The 14,086-nt window shown below is 39.4% G+C and overlaps 1 protein-coding gene across 3 annotated transcripts in view; it reads left to right on the top strand.

The window, feature by feature from the left end:
• The window catches only part of LOC147338775 (talin-2), a 103,922-nt gene that overhangs the window by 39,023 nt on the left and 50,813 nt on the right, over positions 1-14,086 (top strand). For all 3 annotated transcript variants that reach the window (XM_086277172.1, XM_086277256.1, XM_086277335.1), the window contains exons 3-6: positions 9,159-9,330; positions 10,163-10,260; positions 12,454-12,583; positions 12,745-12,897. In XM_086277172.1, the coding sequence (XP_086133298.1) occupies positions 9,195-9,330; positions 10,163-10,260; positions 12,454-12,583; positions 12,745-12,897 (517 nt within the window). In that variant the 5' untranslated portion in view covers positions 9,159-9,194. The remainder of the gene's footprint in view (positions 1-9,158; positions 9,331-10,162; positions 10,261-12,453; positions 12,584-12,744; positions 12,898-14,086) is intronic.

Raw genomic sequence — 14,086 nt, 5'->3', positions numbered from 1 at the left:
GACACCTGTAAAGCCTCCCTCCCTCAGTCACACTTGTTTCCAACCTGCATTTATCAAAACTTCCTCTGAGACTTAAAAAGACTAAACAGTGGAGTTTGAGTGTTTCTATCTCTCCGATACTAACAGAAGAAAACACCACAGGCCTCGTGGCACACAGGCATAAATATTCATTAACAAGTTTACCTTGAAACCAGATGTGTTTGTATGTGCATGTGACTGTACTCCCAAAGGGTTTCATTTTTTTTCTCCTATGCACTGATGCATTTGAAAGACTTCCAGCATCTGCTCAGTCCGGTGACTCTACTTTAAAAACATTTTACCCAGCGTGAGCCTGTGTGAACTGGAATGCACATGGTGAGCAGTAAGCAGGGTCACCACTTGACTCAGTTGCACTCGGAGAGAGAGAGAGAGAGAGAGAGAGAGAGAGAGCGATATTTACTCAGTTCCTCGTCCAACACTTTCCACTGACTCTTTCAACCTCCTGTCCTCTGCAGCCCCATTCATGCTGGCTGGATGATGATGATGACGTCATTTCTAACTGTGCTGGTTTGATTGTGTGTGTGACTAAGCTTGTGTGCTTTAGATCAATTTCATTTCTGCCTGATGAATAGTCAAGAGAGGGTCTAGAATGCCTTGTTTACACTGCGTTTGCCTTGGATATGAGTGGTCATAAAAATTGATTTATTGGCAGCTGAGGTTATTTAGAAGAAAAGGCTGGCTTGTTCCAGATGTACATGAAATTGGTAAACACTGAAACTCATTCATCATGGAATAATTGTCAGGACGACCAACCCTACTTGTGGGAGGGTGTTTGTGTAGTTGAGAAAACATTAACCGAATATATGAAACACTTGAAAGGCCAGTGGAGATGAGGAGCAATGGAAAAGGCCAGCAGGCTGTTAGCTGTGCAAGAGGTGCTAAAAATGAGCAAGACCGATTTTTACAGCGCTTGGAGGGTGGTTTCTTTTCGATTTAGGATTTTAGAACATCAGCACAGCACCGAATTATAAGGAGTTGATTAAACGGTGCCCTTTCGTTCTTCTCAAAGCTTCAAGCATTTCCTCCTGTGGTTTACCTCCAGTAGAACTCTCGCAGCCTCTACGTCGATTATTGTGTGAGCTTACAGATCAAGTTAGAAAATGAATCCTTACATTTGTGTTAGATGATAGAACGCACTTGTTGGCCAACATCCTAATAGCTTTGTCTCACATGAATGTAACCACTGCTTGTACTCTTCTAAGTGTTTTTCTGTGTTATTTAATCAGTATATATTTTAATTCAATTTTAATTCAATTTTTATTCATAATGCTAAGCTGTAAGTTTTTTTTTTTTTCTGAACCAGTCTGCAGCATTCAGACTGAGAACCACTGACAAAGATGCTAACTTATGCCAGCGACTTTGAGTTTAAGAGCCAGTGTCAGCATGTGTCGCCTTATAATAATTCAACTAAACCCACTCAGAATTACTATGGTGAAGCCTGACAAAGTACTGCATTATACAGCATGGTCATTATTCGCTAGCAGTGCATAAAAAATGGATGGATCGCAATTTGTAACATGCTCTAGGAGCACATTAGTTTTTCCACCCTGGGGCTAGAGTGTAAGTTTTAGCTTTTGTATGTGGTTTTCACTGATTTTTTATTTTTTTTTGGCTATCAGACATGGTTAATTAAAACTTTGTTATCTTGGTATTTGTTATCAAGCATTTAAAAAGGGGTTTCTTTTAAAAAAAATAATAATAAAAAAGAACAACAACAGCGATTGCTCTCAATCTCCTAGGGGCATGTGCACAGTGAATGTTACGGCATGATAAATACACGCTGCCTTTGTGCAGTGCTTTGGGTCAGAGAATAAATCAACTTTTAACTTCAAATTAGAAAGTGATGTGTTCATCTGGAACAACAAGTTGCTATATGTTACTATGATAAACTGAGAGGCAGGTGGACTATGTGTACATGGGCTTTGCACTAGCCCAGTTTGGCCTTGTGTAGGGTACTAACATGCTCTGGTCAAATATCGAATTGATTGTCTGTCTGGTTCAGAAATCCTCTAGGATTGGCCTGTTTGACTTGTAAGCTGTTCTATTATTGGATTAGAGGACATGTTACTGTAATAGGGCATGGGCATTCCCAGCAGGCACTACTCTGCCTCATTGATCTATTGAGCGGTAGCTACATGTTCTAGCGCTCGTTCTAATTTTCCTTTTATCTCACGAGCTCTTTGTCTTGGAGTTCTCTACACATGAAATCAAATTCTTTGTGCACAGTTACAAAATGTAACACGCTTTCCCTTTACTCTTTCATGTTCTCTGTGAGCTGTCTGTCTCCACTGGTGTGATGCGTGTGTCAAACCCTGTGCCTCTGAGTTTCTAACTCAAATGACACAATGCTTAACACAAACCATACTGACAGCTCCCATCCTTTGGCATCTGTCAGCATTTGTTCTCTTGGATGTGCATTTACTAGCTCCAGTGGAGGTCAGTGCAGCCTAATCCTTAACCCAAAGCAAGGGCAGCAGTCTTGGCAGGTCATTTTATTATTGATAGAGTGTGTCCACAGAGTTGAGATAATGCGCTCATTTAGGACAGTCAATAGGCAACAAAGTCAATTCAATGCAGTTGATTTGCTATAATAAGTGGTGACATACAGTTAGTTTTTATATTGGAGTTTAGGGATACCTGTAAGTCGCTATTTGAGATGTGTGGGATTTATTTGTCTGTGCAAATACAGGGAAGACACAAGCATGCACTATTCGATTATCAGGGCTCTCTACATCTTGTTTCTCTGATAGAGATGTAGTTTTCTTAATTTACTAGAGGTGTAGTGGCAGATGTATGGCAAAACCCCTGACTCCTGTCGGCTGGAATTACCCGGTAGTTACCAAAATATAGACACAGGTGAATCGGTGCACACCGTACCGAATAAAGCTTCCATTACAACACAGCATATCCTGTAATCTGTCATCTTTACTGTGTGTAGACACTTGGTGTGTTCTGTTATTTTAGTATTTAAGCCAGTATTATCTCACAGGCAGAATACTTACCTTAAGTTAGATTGTACCAGGTCAAAGTGCTGTCTTAGGAATAGACTGGGTTACACAGCCTGCAGGCTTCGTAACTCACATGAATGCAAACATTAAGTAAATGTATCAGTGCACTTTGAGATGGGGGACTTTTTCCATGTTGACAAAGCTTTTGTGATGAGAGATGGAGGTAGACCATTGTTTAGAAGAGACGGATAACATCAGAACACATCTTTACACCTTTGGCAATGGGATGGACGATACCTGAATGATTAGTTTAAGAGGTGTGGCTCTTGGGGGAATTGTTTTGAAACACAAATCTAAAACGGGCCAAAATAGAAATGCATGAGTAAAGCATAAGTACTACAAATTGTCGCACAGTGCTGCAAGTAACTACAAGCCTAGAGTAATTCCTCACTCTTCAGTACTTTAAACAGGATATAGAAGTCGTATTGTCTAGATCAGGTGGCAGGAGATCGAGGGATGCACCTGGGACGTGTCTAAGCTAACACATTCACGGCGCTTCCCTTTTGCTCATGGCAATTCTGTTGAAGGGTATTAACTTCCCTGTCGGCCTCTCGGACATAGTCTTTGGCGGCAGGTACATGTACATTGTCACCTTTATTCAGGGTAAATATGATACGTAGATAAAATGCTGAAGACCTTCAGGGCTCGCTTGTTTGAAATCTGAGCTCATTGTTGCTGGCAAAGAATTTTTCCTTACTTTAGTTTTTCTTTGTGATGGCATTCATCATAGGACAGAGAATCAAGAATAAGTATGGCGTGTCGGTGCATCACAGCTCGAATATGCTGGATTTTAACCTGTGGATTATTTGGGACATTGCTGGGTTTTCTCCTTGTTTTCCTTCCACTAACCAAAGATATAGATATTGGCTTGTTTTAATTATTTTCTAAATTGATTATGGATGTTTGTTTCCTGTCTGTGTTAATCCTGTGGATGGATTGGCAGTTTGACCAGGATTTACCCCAGCTTCTGCTCAATAATAGAGGTGATAGTTTCCACCCACCCACAATTCTAGTTGGGTAAGAGCACAAGACTAAAATGAACTAACGTTGGATCAAGTTGTTTCTTATCAGAAATGCAGAGCATTTAACAGAAAGGTGCGGATGTTTAACCAAGTATTAGGATGACTTGGGGTTGCGCTTTTGCTGGGATCAATTTAAGGTTTTGATTTCATTTTGATGTGAACATTATTTGGGTAGGGTTAGGAAAATGTAATAGCTTGATTTTGAACTGCACGCTCTTACAGTTCCTTAAATTTTCTGAGCTATGAGGGTGCCAAGTTATGCAGGATCTAAAAGTAATGACACCAGCAGACATGTTCCACCCACATATTCAATTAGAGGGCCAAACTGTACCACGTGGCTATAGACTGTAATAACCTGCAATTTTCTGGTGAAAAACGCTCTTTGATTGTAGTGCTAATTAGTGAAGGTTAAGAAATTGAAGTAAAACAAACTGTTTTTAAATTTAGATTATTACATCCCAAAATCCATGCATGAAATGTACTGAGTGGTCATAAAGGGGACTTTTATAGAACATATACATAGAACAATGTATATTAGTCATCATGTTTAGTGACACTTCTCTGAAAATCCACACTTATTACTCATTCAGGGCCAGTGCACTGTGATTAAACTGGCCCTGAATGAGTTTCTGCTATGGTTGGTGTACGTCACATGAAAAATGTTGTTTACAGCAAAGCGGTCCTGTTGAATATTCGTCGTTATGTGAGCCTGCAGTACATCAAAGGAGTGTAGGTGTAACTGGTGCAGTGGGTTTAAAGTCAGGAGGGGAACGGAGGCTTTGTGTTGAGTGTGGGAGTCTACAGTGTATTAATGATTAAGGATTTATACGTTCTCTGTCTGTGTTACTCTTACATGTACTGGTGGTTCGGTGTGTGAGGGCAGCGGCACCTTTTCCTCTGCTCGAGGGGCCTCCTTTCCTAAAAATCGCTAACGTTTCCTCACATTCTGGTGGTTTTAACTCCTCTTCTGCTGTTTGGTGGCAATTAGCTTTGATGTTTAGGTGTAGCTTTGAGAGGCAGGTGTATAAAATAGACAGAAAATGCTGCTAACTGACAACACCCTGATGCAGGTGGATGAATTGTAGAGCCACATAAAAGCAGATGAGCAGGTAATCAAAGTGTGCAGGCAAACAGACGGGCCTGCCTCCAGATGGATTCGCCAGAATGGAGCGAAATTATGCCAAGAATGAAATAGCTGACTACTGTAGTCACCGAAAACAAAACTCCTCTTCATCGAATCAAGTGAAACTCGAGATGCAAGTCTTTGAGTTCTTTGTTTGGTTATTGCCATAAAAAATGTTTAGACCCATAGATTTTCTCTTTGCCTGTAAACTGATCAATTAATTGGTCTTTTACCTGCTGCTTTGGCTAATATACTACCAAATCTGGGAAATTAAGGGTTGTAATATTAGAATGTTTTCCCACACTCGTTTTTAATTAACATCTGGCTGACTAACAATATACCAAAATTAAAAAAAAAATACGTTTTTAAATGCCATGCTAACAACACCAGTCTATCCATTCCAAATTACAATAACTGATTGGATTTCCTACTTGATTTGTCAACAGCTACAGGTTCATGTTAGCTGCTCACATGACTCGAGTCTCAGGTGTTTTAAAAGATTTGGTTTTGTCTTCATATTTTTCTTCAAGAAGGCTATGCATTTTTTAAATTTAGTTTTATTTACAGATTAGTTTAATATCCTAATGAGGTAAAGTCTTTATATGTCATTTATGTTCCTCTTAGAATTTGTGTTGGTTTTTTTTATGTCTGAATATTCATTTTTTCTTTTTCAAAACTAAATCAAGAGAGTTCCCACTTTAATTTAGGTGCATACACGATTACTGAGCAGGTTAGTTGGTACTGCATGCCCACTGGAGCTGTATTCCCTCATTGGATTTTGTTGCGGTTTAATGAGTTGGCTGTACTCAAGTGTTTTGGGGGCTTTACAATCACATTTGATCTCGGCAAATCCTTTCTCATCTCAGAGAAGCGAAAATGCACGATGGGACGCTTTGCCGGTAATCTGGCGTCGACAGAGACGCTGCTTTGCCTTAATGTAGGATGAACCTTTATATTTGCGTAATGGGCCTTATCGGGAGTGTCATGCTCTCAATCAAGCTCATCATTTGGTTTACCGTGCATGATTTGGATTTTAGCAGGTAAAATGTTTGACGGCTATCATGCTCGGGATGTTTTTAGCCATGTTTGTTTACGGAAACAAATCGGTTCCTCTCGTGAATATGTTGTTTGTGTGCAGTGAAATGGAATTATAATTCACAGAGGATTCACATCTTACAGAAGCTCAAAAGGGTTTAAAGGAGGATAAGTAAAACATGCTGTGTGACAACCAATTTTCATATTACTGCTAAGGCTAAAAGGATTTTGTGTGAGCCGATTGTGTGGGTGTTTTTTTTTTTTTTTTTTTTTTTTTTTTTAGTTTCCGATTTGACTCGGGACCCAAACGGTGTGTGGCTTTACTGTGCATTCACTGTGCTTATCCATCGCCAGGTTTGCCACCTGTATTGAAATGGGAGACTGCACAGAATAACATTTCAGCAGCATGGTTGACACTAATAAGATGTGTTATGCTACAGTTTAAATGTTCAAAACAGGGAAAATGCATAAAGTTGCAGTCAAAAATGGATTTTTGTGCTTGTGGTGCCATACCTCCTTTATTGTTAGTGATTGGCTGAATCTACTTGTGTTTCCCCTGTCACAGTTTTTTTTGTAATATTACAAACCTTTTTACAGAAATGCTTGAATGTTGTTTAAATAAAAAGAATTTTAAAAATTCTTCAGAAAATTACAATCACTGGTGTGAAAAAGTAGCAAATGTCCAAAGAAAAACTTTGAACTATTGCTCAAGAGCACTTTAAAAGGTTGCAAGAAACTCTGGCTCCTTGGAAGCAGAAGAGGGCTGGCTCAATTGAAGGACTGGAGCGATTCCAGATATTTCATCCACTGAAAACCTTTACTGAATACATATGAAGTGAATGATATGAAGAAAGTAGTGCTGCCAGCTAATGTCGTTAAATTATAAGCAAATCATTGGTTCCATTATTATTGTGATCGCAGCATTCCCAACTTTTTTGGAAATGGGGTTAATGTTTATCTTTTCCTCCTGTTCATCTTTCTCCACTAATGGCTGATGATTACATTTCTGAAATTCTGTAAAGTTTGTTTCTTGGCAAAAAGCTAGAAAGCACTGTAAGCTTAGCAGATAAAGGGAATATAAAAAAAGACCCCAAAACAATCATGACCGTGACTCTGAAACAGATGCTGCTGATGCTTCACGCAGCGATGCAGAATTTGTAGTATTCCAGAAATCTGTTCATATACGTGTAAATCACCCTCAGCCCTGACAGGGTTCCCACAAGCTCACCTTGTTGGTTTTTTCATAGCTGATAACTGGTCTTTTAAGACAGATGTTTTCATATTGTTGGTTAGCGGGCGATCACCAGAATAGCAGCTCATATCTATTTTAGGATGGTGTTTTTGCTAGTGTCATGATCTGACACTCTTATATTTTGAGTAGGAGCCAGTTGTTAGCAGTTGAAGTGTTTGGATTGGCTCCAGGAACTATCAGCAGGAGGTTTGGGAAAAGGCTTGACTGACTAAGACGGAATACACAGCAATAAGGAATGTACAGGCTTGAAAGTCTGCGTAAATGGTTTGTTAATAGAACATTTTAACAAGTGCTAAACTGAGACACAACACATATTAACATAATGGATTTTTTTTTTTTTTACCCAACTTGAGATGCATATCTGAAAAATGCCTGGCTGTGTTATTACCGGCTTCAGAATACCACGGTGACATGTCAACATGGTGCAAGACGAACGCTCCAATCCTTTGTGCGAGTTAATCTCACATAGGAACCAGATTTTGAGAGTCTGAGTCAGGGTTAGAGGCCAGCGGAGCAGAGGGGAAGCTGCCTGTGTACTTCAGCTATGGCTCAGGCTAACCTCTGACCTTTGACTCTCCTGTGCCACAGGGTATTCCTATGTTCTCATTGGTGACAGACAGGATGTGCTCTGTCAGCGAGGTCACGGCTCTTTTCTCCCTTTTCTCTGTTTTAGTTGTGAATCGCAGCAGTGTTGAATCTGAAAGTGTACGAGCATCCTCCTCCTCCTCGTGCATTTCTAATGACATAAAACTGTCTAAGATGGATTAAAATTGCACGTTACACGCTGAAAACTATTGTTAAAACAAGCATTTTTATAGCATCTAAGATAAAAATGCAGCAGTGTGTGAGAGGACTTTCATTATTTCATCTCAGTATTGTCTTTCTTTTCTTTTCTTTTTAAAAAAAAAAAAAGAATGGACAGATGATTGACAGCGTGTGTTTTCTTACACTGTTGGTTTGCGTGTTGCAAGAGAACATCAAGCATTCTGTTATTTCAACAATGTAGGACTCATGTTGACTTTATCTTAGATAAGTTGGAAATTGCTCTGTTTCCTTTCTGAAGAAGGAAATTTCATGCAGGCTTTTCTTGCTGCTCCCCCCCCCCCCCCCCCCCCCCCCCCATCCCCATTGGCAAAGAAACATCAACGACTTAAGCGGGTTTTACCCACCTAGTATGAAAACAATTGTAGAGAGCTGCCTCTCTGCTTCCAGTTGTTGTTGTTGCTGCTTTTCTGCTTTAGTTTTAAATCTTTCACAGAGAAGAGACTTTTTCTTTGTCCCCAGCAGGGACCAGATGGGCCATTTTCAAAAAGTGATAAATTTGTTAGCTCCTTTTTGTTTTATGAAGCATGAAAATTTCATTGTTTATGATGGTGCAAGGAGATGTTTTCCTTAAGTATGTGTTATGAAAGAGTGATATACTACAAGAGCTTAGGTTATGCATTTTCCCGTGCATGAAGCACCACAGTGGTGCCACACTGGATATATTAGAAATATTAGAATATAAAAACAGCATAGAGAGATTTGTGTTTCAGAGACCCTCCCCTCCAAAACAACTGAAGGGGCATTCTTCTTCTTCACCATCTGGCTCTTTTATCCTGTTCAACGAGTTTCTTCCCTCTGCTCAAATTTGAGACTCGCGCCTTGTTAATAAACTCAACCTCTTTGATTTTTGCCAGGTGTAGCTGCAGCGCTCGCCCGCACCGCCTGGCAAGATGGTGGCGTTGTCACTGAAAATCTGCGTGCGGCAATGCAACGTTGTGAAGACGATGCAGTTTGAGCCCTCCACAGCTGTCTATGATGCCTGCAGGATCATCAGAGAGAGGGTCCCAGAGGCTCAAACTGGACAGGGTGAGAATTAACTCTACTTGGTTGCAAAAACTTGGTTTTCTTTGTAAAGACAAAGAGAGAAGTATAAACTTTACTGGCTGTGGTGAAGACTTTTGCAGCAAAAAGCAATATGATGGAAATGTGGCTTAGATAATATTTGATTTACAAAATGTAGAGACGTTAAAGTCTCATTTGGTAGGTTTATATGTCATTTACACTGCTTTAAATTGGATTGCAGTCAATAAACTAATGCTTGGATTAGATTATGTCACAATTTTGGCTGCTTTGCTTCTGATTAAGTCAGTGGGTCTCAAACTTCTTCAGACATGAACCTTCTTTCAGACCCTCCCTCCCCCCCCAAAAAACACAACAACTTGTTTTTGTGTATCAATCACTGATTCAAGTTGACATCCAGCGATTGAAATGTCAATATGACAATTAAATCGTGTTTAATTTGCTTTACATAAATCACATTCGTGTTAAAATTAATTTCATTGGCTCTTTACTCTGCAAAGTTAGTCTCACAGTTTAAGAACCACTGAATTAAGCAACCATGGAATCTGAAATTTTTGCCATTACTTCCATGACCCCAATGCTAGCTTTCCATTTTACACAAGTAGCAGGTCTGACTTATCTGTTCCATTCAGCAGCACCAAAGTCATCATCCCTCTTTTGATTTTCCATGTTTACAGACTTGCCTTGCGCTCTTATGACCATTGTTACAGAACATGTGGTGAATGCTGTCATAGAGGGGTCATTATAGAGTTGATGTCATTTAATCTGATCCTGGCCTAGGGAGTCATTTTCAGTTCTTTAATGTCTAAAGTAGAGTTGTTTCTTCTCACTGCTACAGCTTCAGACTATGGCCTGTTTCTTTCGGATGAAGACCCCAGAAAAGGCATCTGGTTGGAATCTGGAAGGACGCTGGATTACTACATGCTCCGCAATGGGGTAAATAAATGTAACCGTGAATTATGGATAACTGGCATCATGGGGGCGACACATGCACACACACGCACACGCACACACACACATACACACGCACGCACGCACGCACGCATGTGAATAACGCTGTGTCATAAACAGCATAAACTGATGCTTGGTGGTCCCAGCGTCTCACACATTTTCTAATCATTGGAGGTAGCAAAATTACAAACACTCTTCACTTAAGTAGAGGTACAGATACTTGTGTTTTAAAAAAAATAAAATAAAAAAATACAGTTGTAAAAGTTGGAAGTACTGGTTTAACTCAAATAAATAAAAGGCTAACTGAACTTCCTGCCATAATAACACCATACTAATATAAAAAATAATATTAATACAAAGGAATGTGAATCTCATTTCAACCTAAATTCGAATTCTAATGAATTTATTCAGCTTGAACATCTGTTAAGTAGAACTGAAGCGGAGAAAAACTCTCTTTGCCTTTGCCTGCATTATAGATGAGTGACTTTGCCACCACACCTGAGCAAATATACGCAGATATTATATGAGTTATCATGGCTGATTTCCCATAAAGGTGGAATTTAGTGAGTGAATCTAATCAGCATCATCAACTTAAATATAATTTACCCTCAATGGAACATAACATTGACTATGAACAGCACAGCTTTGCTGCACCAATCCAACATGGTGCATTACTGCAAACAGATCAGTGAAACCTTTGCACTTTAATTTGATTTGCAGAATATTTCACAATATGAAAAAAGCAAGATTATTCTATAAATCCCATATGTGTTTAAAAGGCTTTAAATTTCCACATTATCAAATGTCCTGGAGTAGCTGCCTTCTCCCTCTGCTGTCCGGCTTTATATCTTTCCATCTCTTTGTAAAGTTAGAGCTCATTCTTTTCCCTTCCTGGGAAATACGGCAGCTGAACATTTAGTTAGCAGACACACTGTGTGACAAACTACAGACCAGCACTTTGTGTGTTTGCTGATATTTGGTGAGCTGCCAGAAATCTGAAATTACCCGTCACTTAAAAGAAAAAGAGTTTACTCCCTTCATGCGCACTCCTCTTCTGCAGTGCTAGTTAGAATCAGAAGTATTGCGACCATAACCCCTGAGTGTAGTACAATAAGTCATATCATTTTGTGTATTTTTTATGTATTTTTTCTTCCTGTTTTTTGTCTTTTTCACCCTCCCCTTTAAGTGTGTAACCATCGATTGATCCACCAGTATATTGTCTAGTTTTGTTTAAATGTGTGTAATGGCAGGAAATATCTCCCCTCAGATGTTACCTAATGTAATGTAACAAGCCTGTTTTCAAAATATAAGAAGTACAAAGTTAGAGGTACTTGTTTTATAATGTAGGAAGGACAAAATAATTCTACTTAAATACAATTTCAAAGTCTTGATATTTTGTTACTTCCCGCCTCTGCTAACAATACTTCTGTTACCTGGCATTAAGACTGGGAGTGGGAGTTAAAGCCTTGCAGTGTTGAATATATCAGCAAAATGCTTCATTGTTTGAGTGTATTTAAACATTTTATCTGATTTAAAAAAAACAAAACAAAAACATTTTCGATCGACATAAATTCACTAAAGAGAAATTGAAACAGCTGCCAAAAATCTCATTCAGACACACATCATGCACAGGAAGACAAAACAAAGAAGCACCCCGAGAAAATAAAAGCATAAGCTAAAACTGGGAACCAAGACACTGAGAACATCGAAAGAAGATTTTAAAAGCGATCCTTAAAGAAGTGCTATAGCCAGCTTTAGATCGCTTGCCAGCTTGTTTCAGAGGCTCTGATTCTCACTGCCAAAGGCCTGATACACTCTGGTGTTCTATTTAACTGCATATCACAGCCCCTCGGTACATTTGTGCTTGTGGTTTTGCAGCTCTAAATGGTTTCTCCTCTTTAAATCTACCAAAGGCAACCCAGGTAGAAGGCATGACTGTGACCAATTATTCTGAACCAAATCTCGTCTCATTGTTGAGATTGGAGGGGAGCAGCAGGCTGTGATAGGCAGCTGTTAAATACGGTTTTCTGGCCTTTATTCTCCCCTCTCTCTACGCAACCTGGATGCTTGTGATCTTTTTCTAAGTAGTTACTTTGACTCTCTCTCTCTCCCTTCATTCTTCTTTCTTCATTTTACTCACATTTTCCCCCTCTCTCTACCTTTTTTGTTTTCAACCAGGATATTCTTGAATACAAGAAGAAGCAAAGACCACAGAAAATTAAAATGCTGGATGGGGCTGTCAAAACTATCATGGTGGACGACTCCAAAACAGTGGGAGAGCTGCTTGTGACTATATGCAGTAGAATAGGTACATCATATCTTTGTTTTCTTGTGCTGCCAATCCTCTCTGTGTTACAAATCTGTTGAATCTGTGCTGAACCTTTATGGACACACACACAAGAAAAGAATAATCTTTCCATGTGAAATCCTTTTCCTCCTATCTCTGATGGGAATCCTTTCTTTCCCCAGGCATTACAAACTACGAGGAATACTCTCTGATCCAGGAGACGGTGGAGGAGAAGAAGGAGGATGGCATGGGTACCCTGAAGAAAGACAGAACACTTTTGCGAGACGAGAGGAAGATGGAAAAGCTGAAAGCCAAGCTTCACACAGACGATGACTGTGAGTTCAAGAAAGAAAATGAAAACACAAGTTTTCCCTATTTTTTTTATTTTTTTTAAAGTGAAGTCTTTTACCAGAAACATGTTATATATGGAAAGCGGCAGTTTAGTAGCCCACGTTCACAGCTCTCTGCGATATCTACCAGCTTTCACTGGAATGTGGGAGTACTAAATCTAAACTCCTGATCCCAGGTCAAAACATCTCACTTCCTGCCTATATTGCATCCAAGATAGGAATGCAGCTGTTATTCTGTGCCTGTGTGCAAAATCACTGCTTCCTTCCCTTTTTACTCCCTCACATATAGCAGAAGATTAAAGCCTTACTCTGTAATAAAGGTGAGCCTCACCTGGGAAGGACTGAATAGAGACAGGAAAGATGGACTTGCTTGTATTTCAAGAATAAGGGGATGTAGATTAGTCTGGTTGGGACCATAGTCTGTTTAATTTATGGTAATTATAGTTGATGTCAAATCCAAATAAATGTCCATAAATTCACTTTGCAGCATTTGTTGTCCCATAAGCTTATAATGTATATAAAACAAAGATGGAGCCACCATGAACAGCAGGTTTGAAGTCCCATCTTTAAACCTCAATTTAGCATTTTAGCCGTCTTAGCTTTCAGAAGCCAAAAGTTACGGTATTTGGAGGAATATGCAGCCCTACCAAACCTGGGTGGCAAGGTGGATCCATAGCCACAGATACCTGTTTATTAGTGCTAAGTAACATATAGGTAAATAGTTAAACTGGCTTGTAGTACAGTTAACTGCAAAGTGAGCCTCCAGCACTGCAAACACTGTTATGAGTTTAGCTACAGCGTAGCAGACAGCAGCTGCCTGTTTCAGCACCCACCTGCCACTTAAAGCAGCCACGCCCCTAACACTGCAGAACTTTTATGCTTTCGCACAATTTAAACAGTTGAGTTATAAAAAAGGGCCACGTGCCACAAATGAGGAAATTTGCTACAGCGATGACAGGTGGCCCTTTTTTTTCTTAATTGGGCAAAATGTATTTACATTTGCTTTTTCCAGCCACGAATGTGAAGATGCAATTTGGTGTTTATCAAAAACAAATACTTGTAAAAAAAATTTAATAAATAAACCACACACACAAAACAAACTTGCTATTGTATATGGTGAACATTAAATAAAGATAATAGACCTATGCCTCTTTAACAAGAGATTTCTATGAAC

The sequence above is a fragment of the Aulonocara sp. 'chitande type north' Nkhata Bay genome, linkage group LG1 (assembly GCF_057382095.1).
Source record: "Aulonocara sp. 'chitande type north' Nkhata Bay isolate Kocher_YH1m ecotype deep benthic linkage group LG1, A_spYH_male_GT1.1, whole genome shotgun sequence".
In the NCBI taxonomy this organism is placed as follows: domain Eukaryota; kingdom Metazoa; phylum Chordata; class Actinopteri; order Cichliformes; family Cichlidae; genus Aulonocara; species Aulonocara sp. 'chitande type north' Nkhata Bay.
Note: the sequence above shows the minus strand (reverse complement) of the source record. Positions and strands in the feature narration are given on the sequence as shown.